General features: G+C 36.5%; 1 protein-coding gene across 1 annotated transcript; it reads right to left on the bottom strand.

The window, feature by feature from the left end:
* Positions 1-5,617: 5,617 nt before the first annotated feature.
* LOC110899087 (auxin-responsive protein SAUR71) lies at positions 5,618-6,312 on the bottom strand. The gene has a single exon (XM_022145961.2). It carries the CDS (start codon positions 6,190-6,192, stop codon positions 5,815-5,817), a length of 378 nt encoding a protein of 125 aa, XP_022001653.1. The 5' UTR covers positions 6,193-6,312; the 3' UTR covers positions 5,618-5,814.
* Positions 6,313-11,317: the final 5,005 nt, after the last annotated feature.

Below are 11,317 nucleotides of genomic sequence, written 5' to 3'. Positions count from 1 at the left end.
TATTATTACCACTCGAATGATAAAACGTAACTTACGCATTATACGGAAATATTTACGAACGCGTATTTTTGTTAAAGTATTATTTTTGGGAAATTATGTGACATGAAAATATAATATTTTTGAGAAAAATATTTATATTTTGGAGTTAGAAATAAATATATGTTAAGTAAGACTTAATAATACATTTTCAAGATATACGAACACACATGTATTAGATCCCCCATCTTTGGGAAGGAAATAATTACCAAGTATGCACAGAATGTAAACACGAAATAGTTGTCTAACTATTTCCTAAAGCGAAAACCATAAAGCTAAGGCACGGTCGTCCGTCTAATAGAGTTAGAACTTGTAGGTCGTTGCACAACTGCTTGCTTTCAGAGACATACTTGGTAGAGACGCACCGACTGTGAGTTCATGTCCCCCTTTTCTCTTAACTGTTTTCAGTTTTTCTAAACTGCGGGGGTGAAATACATGTTACTTTGATTACGAATACTTTATACATGGTATGGTTAGCGTAAGGAGGGTTATTATTTAGATCATGTGAATTGGGTAGGCGGAAACTTGAGGTCATTAATCCTCAAGGTAGGACCGAGGGACAGTAGCGGTAGATCTATCTGGGTGTAGCGAGCCCAACCCCTGAGCCCGCCTAATGGACCAGGTGGTGACTGTGTACCCATCGCAAAATCTGCTAGGTTTGAGCCTTCCTACTTGCACTTCACACATATCAATGGCCTTGTAAACCATTGGTGATCTCCTTTTTCCTTATTTGCTACATACCAGGATTTTTATACAAACAAAGGTTTATTTGCTCACTTACACATGAACTCGCTCAACATTATTGTTGATTTTTCAACTTACATGTATTTCAGGGAATTAAAGGATCTGGCACGGTATGGCACGTTTTCCCGCTGCACTAGTACGAGGTCATCCGGGTTTAGGGAATGTGACTCTTTCCTGGACAAGTCACAGTCCTTAAGCTGTGTTTGTGTTATGTTGATGTTTGTGTTTGTTGAACAATGTTTATGTCGTTAGGTTGTGTTCCCGTTGATACAATGGTATTGTACTTGGTTTTTAAAACTAAATTAAATGGATGATCTTGCATGATTTTATTTCATATAGCTTTGTTATGATTAAGCTATGGTATTAAGAAGTCACACCAAATTAACCACGCTTCCGCAAAGCCAGGGTGTGACAATAAACGTACTCTTAAAATGGTAATACATGTAACAATTTACCTTTTTCTTTGCCACCATCCGTGTATTGTCCACCAAACTTCATATTTGTCTTTCTTCTTTTTGGGGTCACAAACCCTTCTTCTGTCTCACTAACATGCTTTAACTTCCCGAGTCTTGCAGATCTCCTCACCTGACCCGACTTTCCACCATCTTCCATCTTTTCAGCATAGTCTTCTACACCATCATCTACGATTGATTGGCCCGCAACATCAGCTGCAACCCCAAAAAAATATGTCAATCAATACAGGTTGCCACACCGTCAAATGTGTTACAGTGATCACTTTAAGAATGATAACCAACACAACAGGTATCACATTAACACGTGGTTCAGTGTTCATTTCATAAACATTGTCAGCACACCTTCTTGGGCATCAAAGTCTATTACTGAAGATCCTACGGCTTTCAATCTACTTTTACTGATTTTTTTGTTTTGCCAGATAAGCGACTTCCTGTACAAGCTCGCTATTGGTGACCCATCCGAAAAATCGTCGTCCACGCCATCCCCTACGAAATCGTTTGCACAACGATAAATGGATTCCAAATTATTAAACTAAATAACACAAAGAATAACAGTTACTAACCAGCGTTCTCTCCTTTGTTGATGTGAAACCTTTCATCATTTCTCAAATCTCCCAAGACCGAATTGATCTTGTGTGACGCTAAAGCTACCGCGTCATCGTGATCCTCACTTTCACTAACTTTCTTCTCAAACATACTTTCAAACGTTGCCTTCAACGTTTGTACTTCTTCGTCTTCATCGCTCTCCACCAATAGCGATTCTAACATACCCTCAATTTTGACTTTGTTCTTCTTTGTCACATTTATTAACTGTCGTACTATCATCAACCTCTCCTGTTGAAAATAGTTTTTCAACATTTTGATACTAAGAATATATACTAATTGTAAAAAACACATGTTAGAGCATATAACTTTACCTCTTTACTTGCCTAGTGTTCCACGTTATAGTTTCTGGGACGTGTTAATCCTTTAAACCGTCCTAGTCCAAACCCACTAGCAAGTATTTCAAGCCTTTCTCTCTCTCTCAATCTTTTCAAGTTCCAAAAAGCTAAAGGACACACCGCACTGTCTACCTCCATCCCCGTGCACTCAATGCTATCAACGTACAACAACTACAAGAAACAACGATCCGTTCAGCCCGGAAATAATCAACTATTCTAACACATGTTAATTATCTAAAATAATTAAAAGTACACTTACCATCAGAATCGTTAGAGGACCGACGAAGAAACTTTGTGGGTCAAGCCGATTCCAGGTATCTTTGCAAGTTCTCAGCTTTTCTACAACAAGGTCACACCAGTCTATTGTTGCAAAGTCCATTTCGTCATCCAAATACTCTAAGATTTCTTCCCGTAAACAACTTTGTTTATGACAATCAACCAGCACTGCCACAAAACACATTACAAAATCCATCCTGAAATCAAAACTGTCTTCGCCATCGGACTCATCTATCATTTTCACTATCTTTGTTGGAGGCACCATTACACCCGGGTATCTCGCCCTCCAATCCGCAATGGCATCAGTCAGCATCAGCAGCTTACCAATCGAACTAATCTTTTGTCCACCAGTCGGAATCCCTAATAACTTATGTATCACTTTCCTGTTCACCTTGATATCACCGGCATGCGTACATATCACCATCTTATCGGGATTAAAATTGACCCCAACAAAATAACCTAACTTAGCCGGTAAACCATCAACGCTGAAAGTTAGCAAACGACCAAAGCCCATTTGCCTGACGGTGTCACGTTGTTGTTCTGTCAATGCCCGTACACACCTATAAAACTGCAGTGGTGCAGATCTTGTCCTTATGCCTGGAAATTCATCCTTTTTTGCTCGCTTACGGGCTTTCTGAACCTTTTCCGGTTTGTTACCAACTACCTTTGGTTTCCCTGCTTTACCTTTCCCATTGTCCTCCGAACCCTTCTTCTTTTTGGTCCTTAACATCCCACCCTTCGATGTAGCCGTCACTTCTGCCCTACTTACTGAAATAACATTTTATACGAAACCACAACAACCCAAACAATTAGTCTACTTTACAACCACCTATGACAACATGTAACAATTTTTCATTCGTAACATCCAAAAATTTGAAGGGCTTAAAAAATAACTAACCACGGTTTTTTCACATTACATTGCCAGAATTATCATCGGCGCTGTTTCTTTCCCCTGCTGATTATCACATGTTAGTGGATTTTCAAGGTCATGCCCAATTAACACATGTTAATCAAAGCCAACAATATTTAACTAACCACGTTTTCTTTTATTTCCACACCCAGAACTATCCCCGACAATGCTTTTCTTCCCTACAGTTTCAAACATGTTACTCAGATTTAACTGGATACGCAATTAGCCACTATTGTAACAAAAAGGAACTTACCACTATGCTTTTTGTTATGTCCCCGTTTGCTTTCCACACAACCTTCATTTAGCACCGATAGATTCGTAACGAAAACGATTAGCCCAACAAGACATTATACAAATTATAAACAATATTACTGGTTAACCGTTACCTGTTTTCCGTCTTTTCCCATGGCTTGGTGACACACTATCGGTATCATCATACACTGCAAGGCAGCCAACAAAATTCTGTTATGCACAATTTTTTATCCAACACACTATCCATATATAGATCATCTTGAACTATGTTAAGTGTTCAGAGACATAAAAATTCTAACCTAACTCCCGTTGGGTCGGACCAAAGTCAGATTGTTGTTTGGAAGGTCCTCGCTTGGGTTCGTCGGATATAATCACAACACTACGGCTCTCAGACCTTTTTTGCCCTAATCTGTGTTTCGAAGTCCTACATATATAAAAGAAAACAAACTCAGGTGCCATTTTCCGATAAATCGGTTGAACAAAACCACCTTTTACATGACCGATTACAACAAACTAACCTTTTAATTGAAGTCTGAATCTTCCTTAATCGTTTCAGCTTCACCGACGACGACAAGATTATGAACGACTTCCTCATTCTCCAAGTTGGACACTATCGGCTTCTGTGTTAGGGTTCCGGAAGTAGCTTTTCAATGTTTCTTTTTGGACGAGAGAGAAACATGAACAGAGGATAAATGAGTATAATGGTAAAGAAGAAAAATTTTTGAATTGTGTTTGCAGTTCTTGATTAGACGGCTACTGCATGGCAGTGATTTTTGTTTTCCAATGTCTTTGTTGACTTCCGAAAATGCCCTTCAATGGTACTAAATGGCAGTACTTTTTATTTCTTTTTAATTTTATTCATACCAAAATAATCATAGCCATTGATCAAGTTTGATGTAAGCTAATCAATGGTTCACAATGGGTTTCCATGGTTTTCTTAAAAAGATAGAGTTTCTTATATAACCAAGCCCTATATATATATATATATATATATATATATATATATATATATATATATATATATATTTATAACCATTCACAGCCCGCCATGTCAGTTGCTCCCCCGCCCCACGCCCGGCTTGAAAGCCAGTCCCCAAGGGGCCACGCCCCAACCCAAGCCAACCCGGGGTGGTGCCTTGGGCGTTTTCCCCCAACCCACGCCCAACCTCCCGCCCCATACCCCATGGCCTAAGATCATGAATAGCATTGCAAAGCAAAGATTCTTGCACGAGCCCACGTCAGCATGTTTGGCTTCTGTCCTACGAACCAAGTTTTGTTCTCTCGCATAAGCTCGTTCGTGGCCATAGTGACGAAACCAGAACTTCAAAGTCGGGGGTTATATGGTTTCATTCTCTGCGTATTACAATTTACAACTAAGTGGTTCAACTCATATTTTTCATAAAAGAACCCGACTTTTATGTATAAAAAAAACAAGTTTGGGAGTCAAAGAACCCTCTAAACCCTCTTCTAGTTCTCTTGCGTAGGAGATTTTCCTCCATTCCCTTCCACGTTAACAATCGTGGGGTCGACGGACTCCATTGCTGATAGCCTAGTTGCATCTTAGGAGTGGGATAAGGCTTTGGGACCAATAGGTCCTGGGTTCGATTCTCACAAGAGGGTTTTCCTATATTTATTGGGTCTCCTCCTGAATTGATGTATATGCATTATTGCCTACTGTAGATAGATTTATATGATCGGGTGATTGCGCTAGTGACACGATAATACTCTAATGGTCCATTAGTAATTCAAATTTGCCATTAAAAAAACAATCGTGGGCTCGACGGACCCCATTGCTGATAGCCCAAACCATCACAAATACTAATCATTTATTGCATTCACCTAATCTTATTACATCTAAAGTGATTCAACCACTCCAAAAAGCGACACCACACCAAATTCTCAGCAAAATTTCCCAAAAAATCATGAATTTGTCCATCCAAGATGCAATAATTAAAGCCAAAAGAGCACGCATTCCATTACTTTAATTATAAAATAAATAAAACTAATTTAATAAAGCAAGAACAACGGCCGAAAAACACTTAATTAACGGCCTCATGTTTAATTTACACATGAAAATCAGTATGTACAGACCACATAAAAAACCCGATCTGCCAGCCATCACATATCTAAACATTAATAGATAATTAAGATGCAACTAATCCTAATTAACAAAAACATTAACCTAACAAACAAATTCATCTCCAAGTAGAATCTGGAGCTGCTCATAAGAAGCTTCTTCGCCGAGCCGCATGGCTTCTAGTACCCGTTCGAACACAAGAACATGACACGGGATCCGAAGGACACCTTTCTGCTCGTACCCGTATTCTTGAGCCGATTTATTAAGCAAGTTGATAAAGATTGGGTGGTTGAGTAGGTCCGCGCTGACGATAAACCGTTCCATCTCGTCACCCACGTAAACCGGTAAGTGTCCCTCGGGGACTCCGCCAGAGCGGCGGGATTTAGGCGTCCGGGACCGATGGGAGAAGCGGGAGTCCGAGCGCAAAAGAGAGTAGTGAGATGAGTCGGCAACTCGAGAGAGTCTGCTGATGAGCTTCTTCATCGTTTAAGATTTAAGGTTTAAGGTTTAGGGTTTGTTTTCGGTTAAGGTTGTCAGTTGGAGATTGATGAATGAGGAGTGTGTGGAAATGCGAGTATAAGAAGGGATTGGGGGAGCGGGTACAGATAGGCGTACTTGTAAGGTACAATTTTTATTATTATTTTTATGTTTGATTATTTAAATATATGAAATAAATTATTTATACGAGTAAACAATATGGGTCTTGTGACTCATAACCTACCACCTTTTTTATTTGTTTTTTTTTTCTTTTTCTTTATATAATAATATGCTCACCGTTCCACCCTTAACTGACTTCACGCTATTTCACCTTGTATATTCCTTTTAATTTTGTCTCTATTCATGTCTGAATAATACGTACCATGAATGATGTGCAGCGTCCACATGATGATGATGAACACAAATAAATAATAATATATAGTAATTCCCTCAAATTCCATAAAAAAACATTATATATACATATATAAATTATACAAGTTTCTTATATTTAAAATATATCTACACCATAATTTTGTTAAACATATTGGATCTACTTTCTCACGTGATTGAAATCGTGAGAAATTTGTGTGATTTTTATAAGATTAAATATATTTTTTACGACAATTTACAAAGTGAAACTAAACTCTAAACATTAGAAAACCTCAAACTTAGAAGTGTATATGAGGGCTAAGGGCCGAGTTGGTTACTAGAGATCCTAGTTATGCTATTCAGACCAGCAGGTTAAGTCTGTCACTCTGACTTTGTTTAAGGACCTTAGGCTGGTCCGATAAGTTTAAATATATCCTACTTCGTCTTGGAAGTGTTAAGCCCGCCACTCTTCCATTGTTTAAGTTTTGGTTGTAGATTTTCTACCCACGTCATGTTTTCTGATGGATTATAACGGTTTCCACTTTCATTGAGAGAATTTTGAAGAATGTGCTCGTCGTTGATATCACCTTTTATCGAATATTTTCACATGTGAAAAACTTAGATAAATTCTTATTTATTTTTCAAAAACTGTATAAAAATGCATGTGAATGATATACTTTTCATTGTAGTGGGTAGGTATGAATAACTTACATATATTCTACAAATTCTCCTATATATCGTATAATTTTCCTTTCTTATGTAAATAAAACATATATTTACGTGTGTTTCCCTTAAAATAGTTTTTTTTTTCTTTTTCTTTTCTTTTCTTTTCTTTTTTTTTTTTTTTTTTTGGGGGGGGGGGGGTAGTGAGAGAGAGAGAGGTGGTGGTTAGCTAAAATGCGTTGTCTTGAAGAATCTTATCCTACGTATGTTATGGAGTGGCAGGTCGTGGGAAAAAGGAAAAAAAGGTGATATTATTGTCGTTGGTTTTAATTGCATCTTTTTTCTTATCACCACTTTTTTTTATATTGTTTAATTGCTAAAGGTACATCATCTTACTTAACTAATCCACCACTCTCTTTATGTTTGTATTATATATTTTTGGACAGTCCTGTACCAGCTGTGTATCGTCTTCACTGGCTAATCAATCATAATGGAATTTCATTAAACTTAATTAATTTATTTGAGAATGAGAATATTAATATATGTTATGCAATCATTGCTATACGACTAAAGCTTTGTAACAGAATATGAGCGGTATGAATCCGAGTTATATATTATACGTATAAGTATGTATACACTGAGGTATTGTAGAAAATCATTTTAAGATGCGAAGGGTAGGAAGCCATCTAATTCAATACGTCTTTTGTGTCATAGTTACATACGTATAAAAATAAACATGTATTAATTACGTACATTATTACAAAACATATATAAATAATTACGCAAGGTATATAATTAGGTTCCCACTATGTATATAATTATGCAACATGTATAAATAAGTACGCTATATAATTACTTACAATTATGTATATAAGATTACAAACGTTATGACATGGCAATCAACTTTTTTTTTAATTCTTTTTTACAAAAATTATATTCCAATAATATACTTATATTATAGATAATAAGGGTCAACGGGGTGGTACCGTGATAGAATAACGGAACAATCGTATAACGTGTGGAAGTTTAAAATCCCCACCCCGACCTTAATGTATAACGCGTTAATATATAACGAAAATCCAATTTCGTTATTTTGACAACGCGTGATGTTTTTTTTTTGTGAGTGTATTGTTGGTTGGGGGGAAATTGTTGGGTGTGGTGGTGAGTGATGACCACCCTCACTAAAAAAGGTTATGAGTGATGGAAAAATGGTCGATGACATTGCGGAACTTGATTGGTGCTTGTGAGTGATAAATTCTATCACTAGTGAACCACCCCCCCTCCCCTAAGTTTCTTAATTTTGTAATGATTTTTAAAAAAATAATAAATGATATAAAAGTTATTAGAGTTTTAAAAGATGTATAAACCTAAGTTACAAACCCGAAAAGTAATAAAAGATAATTTTTCGTTTTTTGTCCTTTTAGCAATTTTTTATTTTTTATTATTTACAACTGATCAGCACCGCATTGATCTTAATTCTTAACTATCAATTGGATGATAATTCTACTTTATTTTTGATTTTGGTATATAATTAATCCACTGTAATGTGTGTCATATAAAAGTGTCTCGTGTAGGTGGGCGTGACGAAGAATGCCACACTCTGCATGAAAAAGCAACATATGTGATGATCAAAAGGTAAATTAAACTTGGCCTTATAGTTGGCATCTACATGTACATGATGGTGGAAAGTTAATACACACGCACTAGAATTTAATAGTAAATTCATATAAAATCAGTTATGATATCTTTGAGGACTCACTTTTATCATCATAACTGCTAGAACATATACTAAATACACTTTATTTTGTTGGACTATACAAAAAAATATTAATTATATTGTTATACCATAGAAAACTTGCAACACACTCGAGTAATAGACTAATTGTAATTGCAACAACCCTCCTTAATCAACACAAATCTTAACCAAAGTTATAAATTAATGACGGCGAAAAGTATAAGTAACAAAAATCTTAACTGAAGCGATGAGTGACCGTGAAACGAAATGTATATACGCAATCGGAAGAATATATATACAAACAAATGTTAATGAGGTGGTGAAGAGTATGTTTCAATATAGCAGCATTATCGGAAGCTTGCTTTATATTACAACAAGTGCACCATTATCATGTATAGTTTTGGCTTTGTGCATGCATTCGAAAAAATACAAAGAACTCGACTCTTACGAGGTCAAATGTATCTTTCAATACATAAAAGGTGGTATTAATCATAGATTGTTGTACCCAAAGTGCATGCGTATGCTATATGCTTTGTGGGTCTTGGAGATTGTTTGATTGATAGTAAAAAACACAAATGATGTTTGTGCATTCATAGCATGTTCACTCATTTCATGGACCTCTATGAAAAAGACCTTCATTGCATTATCTTCAACGAAAGCAAAGTATGTGGCCACCAGGATATAGAGAGCATGTGCATAGATATGATAGAAGAAATAAACACTATTAAACTTTGAGATAAATACTTGATTTTAAACTTTTGAACCATATCGATTAGATCGTGTAAAGAGCACCAGGCTATTTAAGAAATTTGCGAAGCATTTTGAATTACGCATTTTCTTTAAGTAAAAATGAAAAAAAGTTAACATTAATTTTTTTTTTGGAAAAATCGGAGCTTTTTTGTTAGGGTTTTTTTTTAGAGTAAATTACAAGTTTTGTCCTTTATGTTTGTATCAAATTGCAGGCGGTGTCATTTACCTTTAAAATTGATGAGTTTTGTACTTTATGTTACAAAATCTTGCACGTTACGTCCTTTAGCCCTAACCTAGTTAAAATTTTCCTGTTAACTCAAGTGACATAAGGGTATTTTAGTCTTTTTACTCATTTATTTAAAAAATTAATAAATAAAACAAAATTAAAGTTTAAAAATTAATAATATATATGTATTGCACAACCACCTACCTCTCCCTCTCTCTCTTTCTTAACATCTCTCTAACCTATCTCTCTCATCAACCTGGCCTCCACCGCCACCGCCACCGCCACCAACAACCACCCGTCACCATCACTGCCCCCACCCGTCACCCCAAACCACCACCTCCACAACTATCACAATCACCAAATCAACACCAATAATCGTTACGAAACAACACCATCAACCGTAATCCGGGCCGCCATCTCCGTCGTCTGAAACATAAATCCGGGCCGCCATTGCCTGTGACAACCAACACCGCCGTGAAACATAAATCCGGGCCGCCATCTCCGTCGTTTGAAACTTTCTTGTTGTTGATGACAACTATAAATCCGGGCCGCCATCTCCGCCGCCTGTGACAACCAACATCGGATTTGAGCAACCAGATGTATAGTTAGAGAGAGAGAGAATAATGAAGTTTTTAAGTTTATTGTTTTAGACTTTTAGTAGTTATTAGTAGTTAATGAGAGGAGTCGCCGGAAATCGGGAGGAGATGAAAGAGGTAGTCACCGGAAATTCGAGATAGACTAGAGGAATACTCACCTGAAAGTTGATGGAGAGAGAGAAGAAGGTCTTCTGATTGAATGATGCGGCGGTCGTCTTGAAATTAGGGCAAGACATGTTGAGGAGACCAACTGTTTCCATTTTGTTTTTAGTTTATAGTCCATTGCCAACTGGTTCTTTATTCTCTTGTTACCTATTTGGGGGATTTGGTGTTTTGCACAGTATTTTCTATGAATTTGTGATGGTGATGTTGGTTTGGTTGGTGGAAGGAGGTTGTGGAACTGGTGCAGAGAAAGAGGGCTTTTAGAGAGATAGAGTTAATATATAATATTTTTTATAAGATATATATCTTTTAAATATAGAGTAAAAGGACAATTATACCCTTATGTCACTTGAGTTAACAGGAAAATTTCAACTAGGTTAGGGCTAAAGGACGTAACGTGCAAGATTATGTAACATAAAGTACAAAACCCATCAATTTTAAAGGTAAAGGACACTGCCTGCAATTTGATACAAACATAAAGGACAAAACTTGTAATTTACTCTTTTTTTATATATACATATGTGTATATTGTTAATCTTTTAATTCTCTTTCTCTCTCTCTCTCTCTCTCTCTCTCTATATATATATATATATATATATATATATATATATATATATATATAGAGAGAGA

Source organism: Helianthus annuus, chromosome 13 (assembly GCF_002127325.2).
Source record: "Helianthus annuus cultivar XRQ/B chromosome 13, HanXRQr2.0-SUNRISE, whole genome shotgun sequence".
NCBI classification, from domain to species: Eukaryota; Viridiplantae; Streptophyta; class Magnoliopsida; order Asterales; family Asteraceae; genus Helianthus; species Helianthus annuus.
Note: the sequence above shows the minus strand (reverse complement) of the source record. Positions and strands in the feature narration are given on the sequence as shown.

What these genes read in the sequence shown, in the direction of transcription:
- LOC110899087 (XM_022145961.2), bottom strand. Translation starts at nt 6,192, where the DNA reads ATGAAGAAGCTCATCAGCAGACTCTCTCGAGTTGCCGACTCATCTCAC.